Source organism: Salarias fasciatus, chromosome 8 (assembly GCF_902148845.1).
Source record: "Salarias fasciatus chromosome 8, fSalaFa1.1, whole genome shotgun sequence".
Lineage (NCBI taxonomy): Eukaryota > Metazoa > Chordata > Actinopteri > Blenniiformes > Blenniidae > Salarias > Salarias fasciatus.
Window position 1 is genome coordinate 12,483,752 of NC_043752.1, and position 21,741 is coordinate 12,505,492.

At 43.5% G+C, this 21,741-nt stretch overlaps 1 protein-coding gene across 2 annotated transcripts in view; it reads right to left on the reverse strand.

Annotated features, from left to right (window-relative positions):
• Positions 1-1,822: 1,822 nt before the first annotated feature.
• Positions 1,823-21,741, reverse strand: part of LOC115392882 (potassium voltage-gated channel subfamily H member 4-like) — a 34,826-nt gene continuing 14,907 nt past the window's right edge. For both annotated transcript variants that reach the window (XM_030097543.1, XM_030097542.1), the window contains exons 5-16: positions 15,523-15,763; positions 15,019-15,176; positions 14,670-14,871; positions 13,414-13,608; positions 12,368-12,567; positions 11,822-12,071; positions 11,526-11,740; positions 6,588-6,626; positions 5,534-5,931; positions 4,587-4,678; positions 3,916-3,992; positions 1,823-3,243 (exon numbers count right to left, since the gene is read on the reverse strand). In XM_030097543.1, coding sequence (XP_029953403.1) covers positions 2,272-3,243; positions 3,916-3,992; positions 4,587-4,678; positions 5,534-5,931; positions 6,588-6,626; positions 11,526-11,740; positions 11,822-12,071; positions 12,368-12,567; positions 13,414-13,608; positions 14,670-14,871; positions 15,019-15,176; positions 15,523-15,763 — 3,039 coding nt within the window. In that variant the 3' untranslated portion in view covers positions 1,823-2,271. The remainder of the gene's footprint in view (positions 3,244-3,915; positions 3,993-4,586; positions 4,679-5,533; positions 5,932-6,587; positions 6,627-11,525; positions 11,741-11,821; positions 12,072-12,367; positions 12,568-13,413; positions 13,609-14,669; positions 14,872-15,018; positions 15,177-15,522; positions 15,764-21,741) is intronic.

A 21,741-nucleotide genomic window follows, 5' to 3' on the forward strand; every position in this document is an offset into this window, starting at 1 on the left:
TATCAGCCTCTCTTTTTCTTTGATTCATTAATGCAGAAATTATTCATTCTTCATTAAATTATATTATAAATTAACATTCAATTTTTCATGAAAACGTAATGAAGTGAATTATATGGGTCGCAGACTGCTTCCAGAGCTGAGGAATCTGTGGTCTTTCTCCAACACCTCATGCTGAAAATGGCTCAACACAATCTTCAACAGCTTAGAAAAGACCTTAAATTAGGGGTGTCAACTCATTGTAGTTTACAGAATAAATACAGTCCAATTTGATCTGCCTTTGCCTGTCCAGGAAAATAATACATTGCAACATTTCTGAAGCAAGTTATCCTATCAGTCAGGTTTAATCCTCCTGTTGACCAGGTTTGGCTGTGTGTTTGACACCCTTGTTTTAAGCAATGTTTTTCCAACATGAAATAAAGTGACTTTTGTGACCTCAATATTAGTAAAATGTCAGTATTTTGGATGCACATCAGTTGTTTTCACCTCACTTCTGACAGTTCAGATGACACATAGAGGTCTGGTAGGCGTTCAGTGATGGGAGCCATATTTGGGCAAAGCAGTGTGAAGAGATTAAGAGACGTAAAATATTTCTTTAATGTTTTTTTTTTCAGCTCCTGTTCATATGTTGCCATAGCTCCATACAATTTTGAAATAGCTTAAAATGACAAAATTAATTTTATTTAGTGTAGCTTCATTTGTCATCATGAGTTATTTTGTGCACTTCAGTTGCGATAGTGTCTCGCCTTGTTATATTTGTGTTAATTTAAAGTTGTTTCATCATTTCATTTTCAAATGTCAAGCAACAACTCAGCAAACACAGTTTCAAATAGAGCTTTCGTGAATGCAGAGAATCAGGTCAGCACCGTTACTTCCTTGTCAGATAACAGTGAAACACCTCTGTTTCCTGCTTCACATAACTTGAGGCATCAACGTTTCAACAAGTGTTGACACAAATAACGCAGCGTCTGTATTTGTTCCCGAGCTTAAACCAGAGCTTGTCTCAGCAAAATACTTCACCAAATGTTCTTTTTAAAGTTAAAGACAGTAAAGCTCTTCTTTTCCCACCAATGACAGATATTTTATGACAGCTCAGCCTTCACTCCAATGGGATCAATCATTTTATGAGGATGATGTGTATAAGCAGTCACGACTCTGCATTAAAGTACACATTTTGTTTTTCAGAATGTTTATTGTGTCAGCCAAGGAGAAATCATTCAAAAAAAGTTCCTGAATACTATAGAAGATCTCAACTTTGTGTTTTTCCTCTGCAGCATTCATTTCTTTAGAATCGGGATACAAATTTGAATATTTGTTGGGACCCATTTATTTTTAGCTAAACATGTATGTTGACTGACAGTGAGTGAGGTGAGGAGACGGAGGCTCTGTCTGAAAGACGGGAGCCTGAAGTGGTGGTGGACACAGACACACAGTGGACGGAGGGTGATTTGGAGACGGAGACGCCAGGCAGGCGTAGGAGACCTCGGAGAAGATGAATCAATCTGGAGGAGGAAGTGGAGAATGTTGGTGTAACAGTAGAAAAGGCTGGAAAGAGGGTGAGATGTTGTATGTTGTGTTATGTATATTACTGCTGAGAGAGCAGTTTAACATGTTTTTTATAAAAGCCTTGTTGAGGAAAAACGAAATAATTCAATTAAACGTAGTGTCTTTTTCATTGCCTGAAAAGGAAATATTCAGCGAAAATATGACTGACATTATGTACTACGTACTGCTTGGGTGAGTTCAAATGACAGAAATAAAATAACTGAATCCGCTTTAAAAAATAAGAATATGAGAAAACATTCCATCAAAAACAACGCATACATGCAAAGGGAAGCATGTGTCACCATCGTTTTCCTGTGCATGAAAAACATCCAAACCACTCTGAGCAGTCTGCCATATGAATACAGTGTGTGTGTGTGTGTGTGTGTACACAATCAACAGGTTGTCATGTAGAATGCTTACACATTAATCTGGAAAACCTTTTCCTTAGGAAAAAGAATAAACAACTTTACCATGCAAGGAGGTAACAGGTATCATCAACTGCAAATTGCTCTGAGGATGTCGGAGAAAATATACAGCATATAGTGGAAATGCACTTTTAGAGAGCTCTTTGTCAAGACACACTTCAGTAAAGCCAAGATAATGCACAAATGACATGCTTTTGCATAGAGATTTCAAAAATAATGTTGAGCTTGACAAACAAGGGAGGACTTTAAAGGGGGAGAAACTGCGCACATAATGAGGATCCCTTTAAACACTGCCACAGACGCTTCAGTCTGTGAGGTCCAGACACCAGGACTGCTCTGTGCTCTGAGTCTGGACGCCGATGCTGGACCGGCGAGACGACGCGCTTTCGCTGTCCCTGCTGTCCATGGAGCCCCTGTTCCCCAGTAAGCACTCCAGGCTGGTGTGTTCCACGGCAGACGGGCTGCCCAGCGGGAGGCGGGGCTCATGCACACCTGCTCGCGGTGATCCTGAATCCAGAGAGGGTGACGCGGGTGAAGGTGCAGAGCTGGGATGGCTCGACGGGTGTGAGTCCTCCGTCCGATTACGAGGCGTCAGAACACGAACGGCCTCGTTGGGGGCCTTCGGACGGTTCAGATGCGACTCGGAAGTCGCGCAGAGATCGAAGAGAGAGCCAGGCGACGAGTCCAACAGACTCTGCGAGGAAGCACCTGCAGGAGCGCTGGACAAAAAGCAGGAAAATTCATCACTGTCAGTCGGGGGCTGCAGGCACAGAGTGGGCTGGGACTGACTGATGGCGGGCGCACTGGCACTGAGAGGTCTGCTGCCGGAGTCCTCATGCCCAGCATGAGGTTCAGAGCCTGACCCCTGCAGGCCCCGGCCCATGTTGAGAGCAGACGGGTTTGTCCACAGATGACCGACTGTGCTCTCTGAGTTCTGACAGGGGGCTAAATTTGAGTTTGCAGGTGGACTTGAGGACCGAGGCCGGCGGTGGCTCTCCGTCTGGATTTCAACGGATCCGCCGTAGCTCCACTGGCCGGCGCCGAGGGCACCCTGATAGCCGTGGCTCCCCGGGTCGTTATGAAGCTGGCAGGCGGCGGGGTTGAACGGAATGCCGGTGCTGGGGGCTGACGGAGGACTGGAGACCATCTGAACGCCGTACGGATAGTAAGGGAACGAGGCTTTGCAGTGATGCACGGACACGTGAGCCTGGAGGAGGTGCATCATGTGGTGCAGCCCCTTGGTGAGCTCCGACACTTCCTGGTTTAATGCACCCATCTGTGTAGGAAAGGCAAACATTTCAGTTATGAGATTCTAAAATTGGCAACATATTAATACACACAAGGAGGACAGTGAACAGCTGGAAAAAGAAGAGAAAAACTATTCTCCGCAGTTGAGTCCTGAGCAGCGACCACTTCTACCGTTAAAGTTTAATCTCCCACTCCTGATGAGCTTTTCTAATGACCTCTGAAAGACAATTTGTAATCTCCATGACTTCACAAAAATTGCATATGTGCAGTGGTGAAATCCTAAAGTACAGAAGCAGCAGTAAGGAAAAAAAAAGTGAGGAAACTGGGTTCAGGAGAGTGAAACAAGGGAAAAGGGGCCACAGCAGCCACAATTAGAGCCGGGCTGTCATCAGGCAGGTTCTTTTTTTTTTTTTCTTACTACAGATCGCCGAGTCAGCACAGCCAACTATTCTCTGCATTGCAGAAGCGCCCTGCTGATTAATTAATATTGACTTCAGACAGCACCTACCTGGGCCCATCTGGTTTCTTCTGCTCCACCTGCTTTCACTTGTTACAGTCAGATTAAAAGTGCAGAAACAGACAAGCCGTAATTACTTCTGCTTGATCTGACGTGTTTTTCCCTCATCGATGCCAGAGATGCATCAAAATGCATTAACCCTTCACAGGACGCTAACCGTGGCATATCTTAAAATGCACTCACCTGAAGGCTGAGCTGAGTGATGCTCTGCCTGACCTCCTCCGTCTCCAGCAGCAGGGCGGCGTTCGGCTGCGTGGCGTCTGCAGAGGCACGGAGGAGAAAATCTGAATATTAGAGGTGGGAGCAAACTGCACAGCGGGGCTTATCAATATAAGATGAACTGAAATATAATGTGTCAGCCCAGCAGACATCAAGCAATAGATGTGTGAAAGGGCTGCGCGTTTGTAATGTAGAGCTACTGCACTGGCTGGGTTTGGAGAGCAGGTCATCTCAGAGAGTATTTACTGAACCTCAAGTCCGAACTACTCAAAACAAAGCTCCACTATTTTTAATGAAGTCTGAGTTTTTCCACAAAAAAAAGTTGTCTCTTTGCATCTGCTGCAAAAGCACTTTCTGTAATGAAGTAAGTTTGTTGAACCTCGACTGAACTCCATGGTCTTCCTTCTCAGCGAGCAGGTCAGGCGCTCGCAGCCCCGCTCTGACCTCACTTGTCCTTTAGCATGTTCTCTGACTCTTTGCTCACCTGGCTGTCATCTCATTCTGCTGCGTTCTCATATTTCCCCAGAGGGAGGCAGGCCTGCCTTGTGCCTTCTGCATTTTTTTTCTTTTTTTTTTCCTCTTTCGGCCATCTGGCACCCAGGTGACCCTCGCAGCTGGGGGGCGGTTTGACTTACCTTGGGTGCCGCCTCCCGCACTGGCGTTGGGCCCGCTGTGCTCCACGCTGAAATGGAACGTGTGGCCGTTGTCTTCAATGCCGTCTACAACCCTGGCAGAGGTGGGGGACGGGAGTTAATGTAATAGTAGAGCTTTTTCAATTATCACTGGAGCCGGCGGAGGACTGGGGATCGTGCCATGAGAGCAGCTGCTGGCAGCAGCCGACGTGGGTTCGAACACGGAGAGAGGAGGCCGGTCTGAAGGGTGGAGGTGGGGGGGGGGACACTCGATCCAACACTCACCCATATCTAGAACCTACCGGATGACTTAGAGATGCATTATGAATACAGACGGCTGGGGCAGGAGGATAAGGTTTGCTGGTGATAAAATGCAGCGGCGTCTGTTGAAATATGCAATGCAAATACTCTCCATTTACATTAGGGACATGATGAGGGCTTCTCAAGCAGTTCTTTACTGCGGCAACACACTCCAGACTCTCTCACAGGGTGTGGGGGACTATTCCATTAAGGCTGACATATTATGATGAAGTATTTTTATGATAACACAGAAAATAAATACACAGAATATCATTTAGGCTTCTTTTTTCAAGTGTCAGTTTAAAACAGACTGTTTGAGACAGAAATGAGAAAGCAAAGTGAAATAGGCAATGAAAAAATAAGAAAAACATGGTGATGAACTTATCTCACTATGTTTATGACAACAATCTACATGATACTGTTTTAACAAAGAGAAATGTTTTAATTTTCTTTTTCGGAGGTGAAAACGGGTGGAAGACCTGTGTGTAATTTTAATGTGATTAATGGTGCCAGATGGCATACAATCAAAAGGATACATTAAAAATTTAAATTGTTAATGTAATTGACTGCAAATCACTGAATGTCATGTTCTTAAATGTGTTTTTATTTGTTTATTATGGGATCGCTGCGTTGGACAGGTTCCACAATACCTGGGGCTGAGATCCGGAGGCCCAAAACAAGTGACGGTGGGAATGAGCAGCTTTGAAGGCTTTTGCTCAGCTTCTGCCTCCTCCTGGGCTGAAGCCGAGGCCGAGGCCGAGGCCGGCGCTGACGTGGGACTGCTGTGGTCTTTCTTCGTGGGCGGCTGAGGCGATGATGAGCTCTGCCCCCCGAGGAAGCCGCGGCTGAGGTTTGGTGAGCGGCACCGCCGCAGGGCGTTGAACTGCCGCAGCTCGTCCCCGAGGAGGTTCCCCAGGGAGGTGCGGCGGACGGGGCTGGCAAAGTTTGGCAGCAGGAGGTTGCGGCGGGAGCGGGTGGCTGGAGAGAGGTGGGCAGAGTCATCGGAGTCATCGCCCTTCGTTTCCACGATGGAGGGAAGCCTGGATTCCTGCATACGACAAAATAATAACATGGTTTTGAAAAACACCACTGTGCTTTGACAAATCCCATAATATCAAGGGGGTGAAACAACACGATCATTTACATTTATTATAACTTGAAGTGATAGTTTATGCATGTGTTCAGCTACTGATAAACAGCAGTCACTTTGTTATTCTAATGAGTTACAGATAATTAGATTTTAGTCACACTGCTTCAATCCTGTTAACAATCTTTAACACTCCCAAACACAATGTCACAAGAAAGTCTGTACAACGCGCGACGTGAGCACTGCAGACAGAACCTCCAGTGTCAATAAGAATAAAGCCAACAGTTCATTGTGAACCGTGCAGCTCACAGGGTTTACCATCAGAATCGCAACTGTACTCTTGGGACTACTCTCTCTCTCAGAGCTCCAAATGAGTTTCAACCTGCAGGGGAAGACTGAGTCCAACCAGACTCACCGGCATTTCAGTTTCTTCCAGAAAAAGGTTGGATAAGAGAGTCAAAAAACGCACCTTTTGAAAAATGTGTTACGGTCCTGCTTAAAAGACATTTAAAAAGCACTGAATTGAAGTCTTTGTTGTTTATTTGTTTTAAGTTTGAAGTGAATTCAAGAATAATGGCACGTTGTGGAGAGGTGTGATGAATTTCCATTGAACTCACATGGTGAAGCCGAGGTGACCTTGAAAATCTTCTGAAGCCCTGCAGTAGCAAAAAAAAAGCAATGGGGGATTACAAAAAATACAGTTAAAGGCATTATGTGTTTATCAATTTCACTTTTAAATCTCCATCCATCCTCTGCAGCAGACCTTGACAGTGTGCAGCCCGCAGGCCTCATGAGAGCCCTTTGGTTGTTTCTGACCAGCCCACATGAGGTCAATGACAAACAATTCATGAAATGAAAACAAGCGTACATGTTGCATGCAACGTGACTGCCTTGTTTTTGTTTGTTTGTTTATTTTTTTAATGGAAGATGCCTTGATTTATTTCTACACAAGATTCAATCCTCCAAAATTCCAGAAACAAAGAGTTAAAGTTGGAACGCTATTTCTATAAAGTCTACAAAATTAAAAATAATTCTGAGCAATGACACCATTAGAATAATAACCTTGTTGAAGCACTACTGTGTGGATTACCACAGCTTTTACTAAATGGCTCACGACTGATGCCACGGCCCATCTTCTTTTTGCACTCGATTGCATCAGAAATCCTGCAACAGTTGGACCGTCTGGCAGGGTGTGGATAAATTATGAGCAATTTAGCATACTTGCTAGCTGGGTGGCAAATAAAACTGTAATGCTGCGAAGGTTTTTTTCCTCATGTGTGAAAAATGTGCTTCTGACAACAAGGCTTAACGTGACAGCACAGGCTGCGGTCTGGAGCGCTTTGACGGAGGGGAGCATCGAGGAGATGCTGTAAATTTCAGCCCTCAGTGAAGCAAAAACTGAAACTTTCAAGATCATCACCACTAAAAGGAAGTGGAAGCAGGGTGTGGCTGTGAAACCCGGCATTGCTTCTGAAGGTGAAGCTATGTGAAAGGCAGGAGAACCCACCCGGGGCGAAAAGGAAATGATTAACCATCCAGCGAGGAATATTAGTGTCAAATGACATTAAATGAGCATCGAATATCAATGAATGTGGCACTGATGCAACACGTGCCCCACATAGGGACCTAAATGTTGGGAAAAGGATAGACAATGATGAGTGATTGTTTGTGGCATTTAATAAGATTCTGTTAAAAATCCGATTTGTTTTCCATCTACATGAGGTCACATTTATTCTATTCAATTTGATTTATGTGCCACTAGATACAGCACAGTCATCTCTGGGTATGTTTACACACAATTCCACGTGGGCTTGTGACAAGGTGAAGAATGGACGCCGTCCATGTGACCGCACTGCCAGCGTGAGGGGGAGGTCCCAGGATAATGTGGCTGTGTGCAGCTCTTCAACGCACTACAGCAGCTTCTGCTTGTTAAAAGAATACATTTCCAATACTGTATAACTGTATCCCAATCTTCATGCTCTTGATGGATGTAGTCAGAGTGATGATAATGCAGTCTGACTGTCACAGTCACCTCAGACAGTTGTTTGTCATCTCCTCTCTGTGTTCCTTCTGACTCCTACAGGTTGATATTTATATCTCGCCCAGTGCGTCAAGAACTCTGCGCTCATCTCTCCGATTGTTTACGCTGCCATGAGACGCTGCCTTCATCAAATTCCTCAGCTTGTTTTGCTCATGTAAGAGGCCAGAGGGATTCCCATAACCCTCCACTGACCAGCCTGTTCTTCACACTCCCTGACTTGTGACTACTTAACTCTCCCTGTGGTGATATGATCATTAAAGGACAACATACTGGAGACACTGCAGGGTCTCTGGTGTTTGAATGACCTAGCCGATCCATCCAGGACCGCAAAGTCACTCCCTCTCCCTCAAAACGCACAACCTCTAACAAATAAGCGTCACTCCTGAGTCACATAATTGACCTTGGAGTCTTGGATTGACTCTTAATTAGGGGTGTGAGTTTCCTGAGCAACAATATCTGAAATCCTACATTACCCGTACAAATACCTGGAATTATTATTTATATCATACAAACAGTTTACATATTTGAGCTGCTTCAAGTACGACATCCAGCTACAGTTTTCAGAGCAAATAAGCTTCAAAACTTTGACAGTCTTGACCAGAATCCAGTGAAAAGAATTTTAATTTTTCAGCAACTGGAATAAACGTTGACATTTAATTACAGAGTTGACAAAAATCCCTCATTTTCCATCTGGCAGTGTGTTTTTCTTTTTCACTGGAAAGAAGATAAAGTAGTCCCCTCTGGATACCTCACCCTGTAATAGGCGTTTCTACAATCTGCTTCTTTGGCATTATTTCACAACAAATGAGTGATTGCTGTGCAGTCAGGATACAACCCTCAAATACCTATCTCTTGAGTGTAAAAGGACCGCCGCTCCTTGAGCAAGTCCCACCTCAAACACTGATGGGTTTAACTCTGAATAAGTGTGTGTGTGTGTGTGTGTGTGTGTGTGTGTGTGTGTGTGTGTGTGTGTGTGTGTGTGTGTGTGTGTGTGTGTGTGTGTGAGGACGCGGTGGGGCTTGGCAGGCTGGTAGTTGATCATTCCTTCATCCTGCACTCGAGTCGGAACCCAGAGCAGATGGTGTGAGAGAGGTGCTTTCCCTCCACCTCGGGATTTGCCACACCCCAAAAAAAAAAATCAGTGACAAATCTCACACACATTAGTAAGAAAGATCTGATGATAATTGACTTTTACTGTAAAATTCGTTTTCTGAAAGTGTTTTTTACAAGGTGGAAAATTCTGTGACTTTAGGAAATGAAGCCGCTCCTGACGCTCTCGTTATTGCAGCTCAAGTTGTTTTAACTCCTCTTGACTGACAAAAAGACACCCGGCAATTTATCCCACCAGCACAGATGTCCCCGTTCATTGCGTTGGAAAAACAAACAAAACCTGGGAAAGAAAAGGGTATAATTAATTAAACTAATGAGCAACGAAAATTTTTAAATAAATCAAATGGCGAGTGGGAACCATGAGGAACGCTCTGCTGGAGAATAATGAGGATGAGGCTGGAAAGAAAGTCCTCGGGAGCTCTGTCAGCTTCGTCAGTCGCTGATCAAAGATACATCAGAGTTAGATTGATTTGATAATATGTTTGCCACACAAATCAGTGAATTAGCTGTTACATTTTAAGGGAATACATAAGAATGTTCTTTTAGACAAATGAAGCAACTATGTTCAAAACCAATGTAAGTGAATCAGGTGTAATTGGACATGCATTGATCAGACTTGGGTGTTTACTCTGTTCTGAAACTAGAATTGTTTCTTAAAAAAACAGAGCCCGGAGCTAGATTTATCGAGCCATCAGCCACTGAAACATAATCTGAAATGTGCATCATTTTTGAGTGGATCTGGAAACTCCTGGGAGGAAGAGGAATGAGGGCTCAAAATAGCAGGTCATAACAATGTAGCCCACAGTGAGCATGAAGGATAGCTGCAGGGTAAAGGAGAAAACCCCACAGGAAACACACAGAATCACACACCAAAGGAAGGAGTCAAAGGCGGGAGCGATACAGCGAGGCAGTGATTGGGCATTGTGGCAGCCTGTGCATGCGAGACTTCACTGTGTAACCTGACGGATTTAATAACATCATGCAACAAGCTCCTTCGCAATTCTTTGCTGTTGAATTTGACAGCAATCAGTGAAAAATCCTCTTTTTCCTCCACAACATTAAAACTTGTCAGGATCAGAAAACTCCTGCTGGAGTCTTGTGAGGTCCTCTGCGTTCAGCCGGATGTTGCCTAGCAACACCAATAGTAGAAAATCCGAAGGTTACGGACTGGCGTTGAAGAAAGAAAGTAAGACTGAGACAAACTACATGTGTAATTTAACAACCGATATTTTTAGCTCGGCTAAGAGGAAGACATACAGTACTTTAAGGGTGTTTTTACTCCCCTCTGTTGTTAAAGTTTCTGAGCGGTTCTCGGTCTTTGTGTTATCCTCTGCAATCACACTACGTGCAACGTGTTCGGCAGTGTCCCTTACTTATGCAATGCCTTCTTAAATAACTGGCGAGGGTAACACGCGGCGCCGAGAGGAGGTCAGCGTCTGGGTGTAATGCCACCCTGCTGGGCTCCGCGGTGGCGAGTGGAAGCGATAGGGGGTGCCTGACAGTGGCGAGCACGTATGGTAATTGGTGTGACAATCAAGCCACACACAGCCTTTTGGCCACGGACGAGAACAAGAGTCAACGAGAGGAACAAAGGCAGCAACTGGGGCACAAATAGGCTTTTTAATTGGCCCTGCGCCGCGACACTTTGTATAGAAACTATAGGTTAGTTCTAAGATGCTGTACTATGATATAGTTGTTCTGAAACTTTTTCTATAATGCACCACAGGAACGGTTCAGAAATAACAGAACAGAACTGAAGCAGAGTTTTGTGAAACCAGTGCTCAATTTATGAAACAGCTTTTTAACAATATTGCTATCAAACTATTTATTCTGTTCTTATTCCTACTTGTTGATATTTCAGGCACTAAATGATCGAATTCAAGCAAATGGGAGTTAGAACTACATTTTTTTAAAAAAACAAATAAATAAAGAATGACTCTGTGTAAGCACAAGTGCTGCAAATCTTCTCGTTTCCCTTTTTCAACTAAATGAATATACCACCAAAAGGTAGGGGAGGACCCTTTGTTTACAGTTCTCTATTTTCTTTTTGGTAGAAAAGAATAAGTTAATTTTTTGTGAGAACAATGCAGATACTCAGCTCTGCTGCTCATTCCACAAATGCATGTTCCTTACATATGCAGCACCAATTCAAACAGAAAAACAAACAGACATACATGCATATATGCATACAAGCACAAAAAAAAAGGAATAATCTAACAACAGATTCCTTTTTTTCTGTGCATGGTCTTCATTTGAAATTAATCTTGCATGTGACTTTTTGAACATAAGCAATTTCCTCCTGTGGATCAATAAACTATTACAATTCTGCTTATTGAGTTCGAACAAAAACACGATTAATGAACTTCAGTTGCACTGCCGTGTGCCGTGAGTGTGTGTTCACTACCTCGTCCTGGCTGCCCTCGCGCAGGTTATAGGTGAGGTTGTTGTGGATGTCCGAGGCGAACACGCTAGCGTATTCGGGGTAGAGCTCCAGCACCTCCCTCAGGCCTCGCACGCTGATGTACTGGAGGTCGCAGTAGGTCAGCGCCTTCACATCGGCGTTCGTTTTGATGACCTGGTCTGTTCCAGGCAGGTCGGACCCAATCAAGTCTCCTTTGCCTAAAATGTAAACGATAATCACGTCTGCAGGACACAAAAAACTTAAAATACGATTTAAAATGTGGTTGAGCTCAAACTGACCTAGAATAGCCAGGACCATGCTGTCTTTCAGCACCTCCAGAGAACCGGAGCAGACAAAGTAGTTGGCATGCAGTGCATCGCCCTGGCGAATCAGGTACTCCCCAGGGACGCAGAAAGAGGTTTTTATATGTAGGGAGAGCGAGCGCAGACAGCCGCGGCTGGCCCCCTTAAAGACCGGCAGCTGGAGGATGTCCTTATTCAGATGCATGGCGATGTCGGCTCGCAGCTCGTCAGGGAAGTCGTGCAGGAGCTGGGGATGTGTGACAGATGTAATGAGGTGTGACACAGATTGGTAATTAGGGGGACGGACTGCGCTGCCAGCAGTTACCCTCTTTTGAATTCCAATAGGATATCAATTGGTGCTGCACAGCCAGCCATGTGTTGTGCAAAATCATAAACAATTACAGGTTTAAAGGGCTCGCACTTGATGTCTAAAGAGGTTTCATTGTTCAAATGCCATCTAAATAGGGCCTTGAAGTGCCACGAGAACAGATTGCACCGTGTCCAAAGGTATTACATGACAGCCGCAATGAAAGGGACTCCTACCTCGTTGGCATCTATACCGTTGTTGACGGACCATGTAGTCTGGAAGTACTCTAGCATGCGCTGCTTGAGCTGCTGGGGCAGGCTGTGGACACGGATGAAGTCCTTCAGGTCCTTCATGCGCGTGTGGTACAGCGAGCGGCGCGAGTACATGCGCTGGATGATGGCCGTCACGTTACCGAAGACCAGGGCGTGCATCAGAGCTGCGCGAGGAAAAAAAAAAAATAAACAAATCACGACGATCCCAGTTGACTGGAAGCAAAAACAGGATACACTCTAGACAGGCTAACACAGGGCAAAAGCAGAGAGACACACACATTTAATTTGGACTCAATTCAGCTGAAATGGATGTTTTTGGACGGTGGGAGGGAATGTATGACCTAGAGCAAACTCATGAACGTGCATCCACAGAAAGGCCCTCTAAGCCTTGAACTAAATGGGGAATACTCTTTGAAGGCCGTTGACATTTTATAAGAGTGCTATTTCCCAGGAGTCAAGTGTTATAATTTCACACTTGAGGTCAATAAAGCTGAAACGACACAATGTTCTGACAAATTAAGCTTTTATGTAAACTCCACACAGAAACATCCCCAAGTCCAAGCCAGACTGGAATCCAAGACTTCTTTTTCCACTCTGAGGCACGAATGTTAATCACTACACCACAGAGCTACACTGTGCAGAGTTTATATTATAATTGTAAATTTTACACATTTTTTTGAGGGGTCTCGCTGTGAAATGCATCTTCATTTGCAAAGTGATCTCTCCTGAATTAATGTAAAATGTTATTTGCTTCTTGATCCACTCAGTGGCACCAATAAATTACAGCGTTGTTTACTTCATCGTTCTCATAAAGCTGTAAAATAAACGCATAATTATCGTCTGGGCGTTTGCACAAATAATCGCCATTGGAGCTCAAATTATCACTTTTCTGGGATATAAAGATGGCAACAAGCTATGATTTGTAGGTCAACCAACCCATTCAACCCACCACTTGCTGATTTTATTTATTTATTTTTTTGCACTGGTATGAACCCAAGAGTCAGACGTACCGCCGATGAGCATGGTGCAGATGGAAAAGATCTTCTCAGCGTCGGTGTTGGCACAGACGTTGCCGAAGCCCACACTGGTCAGGCTGCTGAGGGTAAAGTAGAGGGCAGCGATGTAGGAGCTGCGCACCGTCGGGCCGCCCACCGTGCTGTTAATGTAGGGCGTCTCCAGACGCTTGCCCAGCTCATGAAGCCACCCTGGAAAGAAGAACCAGAGCGCGAGTATAAATAGTGCATAAATTGTGGCTCTTTGTTAGTTTTTTTTTTTTTTTTGCCACGTTCTCTTCTATCCTTGCGGGCAGCTGCAGAAAGCTGATGAAATATCAAACAAAAAAAAAAACAAAGTGTACGTTGGTGTGTGTGTGTGTGTGTGTGTGTGTGTGTGTGTGTGTGTGTGTGTGTGTAAATTGGCTGGTTCAGTCATGTGGGACAGGGCAGAATTCGACAGGCTTCTCCAGGGATGAATAAAGGCCGAGTCTTAATTAGCAGGTATGACCTAATGTCCCTATAGATGCAATGCCATCTCAAAAGTAAGCACAGTAATGTCTACACACACACGCGCGCACGTGCACACACACTTCACTAGGCTAGACGTTCAATTTTGTTATACCTTGCACTATGTCAGATTATTCTTGTTGCTTTTCTTTGGAAACAGATGAAGGCAGTTAAGCTGAGAGAGTAATCCAATGCTTGTTAGCAGGACTTTTCTTTGTTGTTGATAAAACCATAAAATAGACCCATTCTTTGATCAGACACGGGCAAGCATTGCAAATAATGAGACAACTCGGCTATTCCTTGCATAATTTGAAGAATAAAAATACTAATTCTGGGTTTTTATGTGTTCTCCGTTTTCAAACGGTGACACAAAGGAGACATTAGCATCCAGCTTGCCCGCCGGCCAGTTTTATATCAGCGTTTGATTTGGTTTCAGATGGTTCTCATTAGCGCAGCGGGTGTCCATCTCCGTCACACCACTGCCGAACGCCCAGTGTGTGAACCGTCACTATTTATAGCTGAGTGGGGATAAAACAAATGTGCTTATTGGATGGGGGAAAATATGAGGAAGTCTTATTTGTCTGCCAGAAAACACCTGAAAAAGTAGCACAAGTAATAAACAAAAACAGTTTGGACAGTCTCTGGGTAAATTAAAAGTAGATGTAATATTCTATTTCCTGCTTAATATCTAAAATTTCATGTTTTTAAGCCTGTTTTCAACACTTTAACACAATCCGCCTCCATTAGGGCTCGAACCGACTCACCAATGTCCCACGTCTCATTCGTCTCCATCTCCTTGCGTCCGATCATGTACCAAATGCAGGCCATCCAGTGCGCCAGCAGGGCAAACACAGACATCAGCAAGGTCAGCACCATGGCACTGTACTGAGAGTAGCGGTCCAGCTTCTGAAGGAGGCGCAGGAGGCGCAGGAGGCGGATCGTCTTAAACAGGTGGACCAGAGATGTCTGGAGAGGAGGGCGGGTTACGGGTCAGGAAATAAGAGAAGCGAGACAAGAAGGAAGTCATTTCATTCAAAATGTATTTAACAATTCATGGGCGACTGGTCCAGAGGTTTTAAGATAAGTGATTTTTTCCCCCTCAATAACACTCACCACAGTGATGTTGAAGACATACAGCAGGTCGATGGGCAGAGCCGCCACCAGATCCACGAAGAACCAGGTGGTGGCGTAGTGAATGCAGATGGAGCGAGCCTCGTACACCACCTGGCCCGACTGACTCACGTAGGTGGTGCGAAAGTTTAGGATGATATCTACACAGGAAGAAAGAAAGAAAGAAAGATTTACATTATTTTAACTGGCATAACATCCATACAACAATATGATTATATTAAATGCCTCCTGTGATCCTGCAGGATCAGAATCAGAATGTCTGGTTTATTCTTGTTTCAATGAGGCTGTAAGCAAAGAAATGTGGAATATTCCTGAGAAACTCTCACATCAGTCAATCGGAACTATTTCCAAAGCCTCATTCGAAGATTTAATTTTGACATTTGAAGTTTGTGGCCAAAATCACATCATCAAAATGTCCACTGCTCTAAATGATGATGGTGAAATCACATAGAAACCCTTCCACTAACTGTTCCCGGCCACACTCACCAATAATAAAGAGCAGTTCCACTGCGATGTCGCTGATGAAGGTGGAGCGCGCGGCTTTGACGATGTCGTCGTGCGACGTGAAGCTGATGCTGTAGGGCACGGTGACGGCCACGTAGAAGGTGGCCAGCAGGATGAGCCAGTCCCACAGGGCCTTGGACACGCTGTAGTGGAGCAGGATGAAGCGCGACTTGTGCACCGCCGCCACCTTGTACTCCGGTATGGACGGCTTGTCGACGATGCTCTGCAACAGGAAACAAGGGTTAAAAAAAACAAAAAAAAAAAACAACCTCAAGTTGATGATTACCAGAGAAAAGCTGCATCAACATAGAACTTGATAACCAGACGGTCATGAAGAAGAATGATGTGAAAATAAATAATCAGATGGACAGAGCAGAGCCAGGATTTTTTTTTTTTGGTTTTTTTTTTGCAGACACAGACAATATAAATGTCAGCATCCTCTGCTGATTAGTTATCATGGTTCACTGCTGCTGGTTATCTCCCCTTGGCAGCCTCCTATTGACAGTGATACACCTTTCTCATGGCTGTGCAGCAACAATACAAAATGACAGTGATATAACTGTGGTCAGCGAGGGGGAAACTTGGGCTTATAACAAGACTGACGCTTGATGGTTTCATACATAGCGCGACCTCAGCTTGACTCCCCCCATCTGAATGCAATTAGTTTATTCACTGGTACCCGCAGGAAAACAAGAGGCGCTGCAACACTGAACATTCAATGCTTTTATTACCGAAATCTGTGTATTCATTGCACTCTTCTTATTTTTAGTGAGAAAAATTGAATTGAAAAGCGTATGAATTGCCATCGCCGATGAAGTGTGGAGTCCATTTCGCACATAATGAGGCTGCAGCTCTCCAAGCGGGGCCATGCACTTGCCACATAATAGCCTTAACCATGTTTAGGGAGACAGGAGGAGAAGCCATTACGTTTGACAAGGGGCAAGATGGAAACAGAAAGGAGAGATAAATGAGCAATAATCCATCTCAGGACAATGTGGCCACTTCGGAAACAGGTGAGCCCAGAAACAAGAGGCTGCGGATGAAGTCTTAACCAGGGCTTTTCTTGTACAGGGCCCTGAAGCTGCCTGCAATTTCATGGAAATTGGCCGATTCTTTTTCAGTAATTGGGAAATAACTGGCAACCCGTTCTTGTACTTGAAGAAAATGGTACCAGCGAGACGACACAGCCAAATGTTTGAGCGTAAGAATGGGAGATGATGAAAGTGTTCCAAGGAAAATTGATTGTGGTTCCTAGCTGCAGGAGAATTCTAAGTTGAGGGATGAAGAGTTATCGCTGTGCAGTCCACTTGGGTGAGTTAAAACGGCTTCTAGGATTTAAGGAGTATCTGGAATAAAAGCCTCAGTGTCTGTCAATAACAGCTGTGGCCACTTTAATGACAGCGTCAGCAAAAATCTGGACTGTTTCTTTCCTTCTGCTTTTTTTTTTTTTTTTTTTTTTTTTTTTAATTTGCTTTACGTCACTGAGGTCGTGCTGTCCATCTGACCTGTGGCACCCAGAGCTGCCGGCCAAACACATCGGCGTGATTAGAAAAGAAAAGCCCCCGCGCTGCGGGGACACGGCTCCAGCTGGGACTCACACTTCATCAACTCAGGATGTTGCTCTGAGCTCACTGTTTTCCACTACATCTCCCAGCATGCTTTGGGCTTAGCTGTTTTTGACAGACAGTTCTGGAAGAGGAAAGAAAGACACATGGCGCGACATGTGACTGAAGGCGACGACACACTGTGGGTTCATGTCCCGCTGCCGCACAGAGAGAAGAGTTCATGACCATCATCTCATTACTGCTGCAAGTTTTTAACAACCAACAAAAAAAAAAATCTGCATAAACTATTAAATAAAATAAAACCTCTAATGATTCTCTCATTATTCTGTTGTCAGCCGCTTTCAAATAGCTGTGCAGGAGCACTGTCACCTGGCATCCAGATATGTCTCGATATCCTGCTTGATTCTGACTTTTCCTGCATAAAACACCGTCTTCTGTTTCAACAATCCAATTTTTTCTAAAATCAATTTTGTTACAGCAGGACACGGCTGATGAAAACTTGCTGTCTGCAAGTGCACCGGTGAGTGAAAACTGAATTAACTGAGGTTCTAACAACGCAGACTCTTTTAATGAACTCAGTATTTTGGACTCAGCCTGGGAAACATTTTCATCACTACTTAAAAAACCTGTGAAGCTCAGTATTTTTCGATTCCATGTAAAAAGTATCAATAAATTCTCTCCTCTGGGAAAACGGAGTCGCATGAAATCAGTTACTTGTCAGCGTGCCTCGACTTGGCCACAGCAGCTGATTCACTGTTGGGCCGACAGCATCAGAACTGGCAGAACAGACACAAACAATCGCTCAGTGAGAGGGTTTGTGTTGGGAAGAATCTTGAAAGAGAAAATATAGAGTTGAATTGGTTTTGTAGGAGGCGGCGATGAGAGGTGTGGAACTACAATAACCGCTATTTATTTATTTTGTATCCAACTTTGTATGAATCTTTTGATGTGACTGAATATTTCATTACTCGTGGAAATGTGCTTGTAATTGTAGTCATCTCTGCTATTCTTCTGTGTTTGTATTGTGAATAATTCAAAAGTGTAGTAATATTGATCTTCATGTTCATGTTGCATCGTAATACTATCTATTTTCTACCTATATACAGGTACAGTTTGGATCATTTTGGAATAGAGAGAAGGAACAAACATGCCTTTGTCATTTTTTTTTCTCCTTTCCAGTCATGTGGATTGATGATAGATGCAACTTTATTCATTTATGTTTCTTAAATATCTTAATCATGCCTGACTTCACGACTGCTTTTAACACATTTTAAACAAAGATTGCTCATGCTCGTCTTTGGATCAGCTTCAGCAACCAGGAATTGAATAAAACGGTCTGGAAAATGCATGAATATATGTTATCCTCGCAGCTTCAGTCTCTGTTTTATCCGAGCAGATATTGGTACAAATTGTATGTTACACCCTGGACATCTAACCATCACCTTACCTCCTACTTTTTCTTTTGTTTTTTTTTCTTAGCTTTAGTTCTATTTCAACATCCATGAGCATGTCCATATGTTTTCTTTTTCTTCTTTTTAAGAAAGGTATAACTCCTGTCTTTTCTTCCTTGGCAGGCAGGCCAGTGGACCACAAATAGAGATGTAGCCGGTGTGGAGGCAGAGGAGGACTTTTGTTAGCTAACTGCCGCACAGACTCAGACAAGCAGGAAGAGAAACAGAATGGGAAATACATAATAATAGCCGTGGAAGTGGAGGCTGGCTCGCTTTAATAAAACTGCCAAAACAAGAGTTAAATAAAACTCAGCAGGAGTGTCAGTAGCAATTCGCAAATCCTCACATTGAAGTCATTCATTAGTATTTTAGGGACTTTTACTGAAGATGAACACAGTTTTAATTAATATTTGAACGTTTAGATTTTTTTTTTTGTAAAGACAAATGTAACTGTCTGTACACTGAGTTTGAACACACACAGTCTGGGTTCACTCTCCATCCTCCTGAAGGTGTCTTACGACCAAATGAAACACCAGTGAAAGCGGCTTCCCCGATGACCCCAGAGACGTGTTTAAGCCCTGCTCACTGGCGTTCAGCTCTTCACTCAGTGGGAATCCTGTTATAAAACACACACTCCTAGTTCATTGACTCGTAATTGTGTCTAAATTAATCAATGCAACAGTACTTGTGCTTTTGATGAATATGTGATTTCCCCTCTGATTTAAAGCTGATTGTTGACTGCCTCTCTGTGTTTCCCCCGTGACGGAGGGTGTAAACTGAAAATCAGCTGCGTCTTATTTCTAATAAAGCAGTGGAGAAGATTGATGGAGCAGCAGATGCAGCAGATCCAGCAAGAACCCGGTTCTAGTGTAGTTGGGAAGTTTGCATATTCCAGTTTCTCCCAAAGTATAAAAAGTGTGCCGGTTGTTTCTCTCTGTCCTTTGCTACGATCCGTCCCCCTGCCGTCACCCTCCAGCCTCTCAGGACCGCGGACAGGAAACAGCCATATCGACAACAGATGGATTTATTTGATGTGTTTTGCTAGAGAAGTAGTTTTAATCACTGTGAGTGAAGGAGATGTATTTTATTTCCCCGGAGTCGACAACAATTGGATATTTCGGCCCCGAGGCAACTCACACCCTGATATTATAACAGCAACTGTGAACTCAAAGGAGCAATATCTTATAAGCCCACATGGAACAGAGGAGAGGCAGCCAACTGTACAGTATCTGAAGAAATGTAACTGATATCACTGGGGTCGATTCAATATTGGAAGTACAGAGAGGGCTGAAGAGAGAGTTTAAGTGGTTGAAATTGGGGGAAGTGACAGCATGGGGGAGACAGCAGGATGAAGCAGGAGAGTGATGAGGTTAGAGTGACAGATGGAGACGGAGAGAGAGGGAGAGGAGGCCCGGTGGAGGGAAGGGAGCAAACATAAGGCTTGAAGAGACACGACCGGGCTTAATGTTAAAGCTACCAGAAGGTTCTGCTGCTCTCATTTAATGAAAAAAGTTTTCTTGGATTTATTTCCAGATGATGCATTGCTGCACCCTGCTCTTTAAGCCATTTATATCACTTATCATAGTTCATGTTGGTATTTAGCTGAATTTTATTTCATCTTTTATATTTTACGATTGGGAGTGAATATCTCCCTTGAATATTTCAATCCCTTAACTTGAAAATAAAGGTTCCCGTGTTCCGCTGTTAGTTTATTCTTTGTGTTTGTAAAAGAAAAAGAGCCTATTAGTGGAGAAATCCAGTTGTTTAAAATGTCCAGTGTTTCTCCTGTTAGTAAACTTTTCAGGCGAATCCAAACAAGAACAACATCGGTAGTGCAAGTTTTTTTTTATAATAAATAACAAAAAAAACCATCCTCAGAGTGAAAATCATCATAAATCTCATTCCACACTCCCAGTTCACATGATTAACTTTTGCGTTTTATTACCTTTTTATATTATAATGATGTGTGGCAAATTTACACAGCGAATGACAACATTTAGAAACAATTAGAATTTCAAGAGCCTCATAAAATCACATTTTGGGAGGTTCGGGTGGCCACGCTGTCAGGAAGCCGCTCCAGTGAATATTCTTTTTTACACTACTAATTTTTCCCCGAACATGAATTTGCTCTCACAGCGGCGCTGAATCATGAATTTAATACACATGTGGGAGAAATGTTGGCAGTCATGGCACTGTGTGTGTGTGTGTGTTTGTTTGTTCCTTTAGTGAGTGAATGAGTTTCATCCATCTCTACACTTCAGTTTCCTTTTTTAACATTAAATAAAAATGTGGATCATAAACAAGTAATTATACCACCAAATTCATAATATACACTTTTAGGCTAATTGCTTTTGACAAAATATTTTTCACTGTGCAATATTCTGCTTAATAATAATAAAAATCAAATAAAGAAATGCCATAAGCTCTCTTACTATTGAGCTCGTTGTTCCATTTGGCTTTGGATTTAATTGTGTTATATTAACAAATGTGTTTCATACGTTTGCTGCAACAATAACAGAATATTAGAAACCCCTTTCAACATAATGGACTCCAGTATTCCACCCCCACCACCCACCGCAACCTCAGTAATAAGCAGGCATGAAGAAATACTGCATTTTCTACAGTGGCGAAAGCATACATCGATAAACCAAGCTTTGCAGAGGTAGAGAATATTATAGAGGCATTGTTTCTGATAGCATTACTTAGCACGGTAAAAGAAATGTCCACATACAGTCCTATTTGATCTCAGCTGGGCTGGAACTGTTAAATAACAGCATGATAACCTCAACATGAAGTCAAGTTCACGGGTATACCTTTGCAATAGGAAAATGTTCTTAATTGATGCACTTTTCCAAAAAAAGTGCAGTATGCATCCACTGTCCAGTTCTAGCTTTCAGTGTTGCCCTCAGTCTGCTGATCATTTCGAAACACTGCAACCTCTAGAGGACAAATTAAGAAAAGCAGTTACTTTTACGTTAAAAAGTACAGATATTGTCTACTTTGTCAGTTTTAGAATGAGTAATGTCACGGTGGGGGCAGGAGTCGACCCGTTGGGTGGTTTTAGCCACTTCAATCTGTCGAGTGCATCGCAAGGTCAAAATTAACATTTCTGGGAGACATTTTGTCATTTCCGACTGGCTCTTTTTCTATATATAGCATTCACATTAACTCTAATTGCCTCTGTT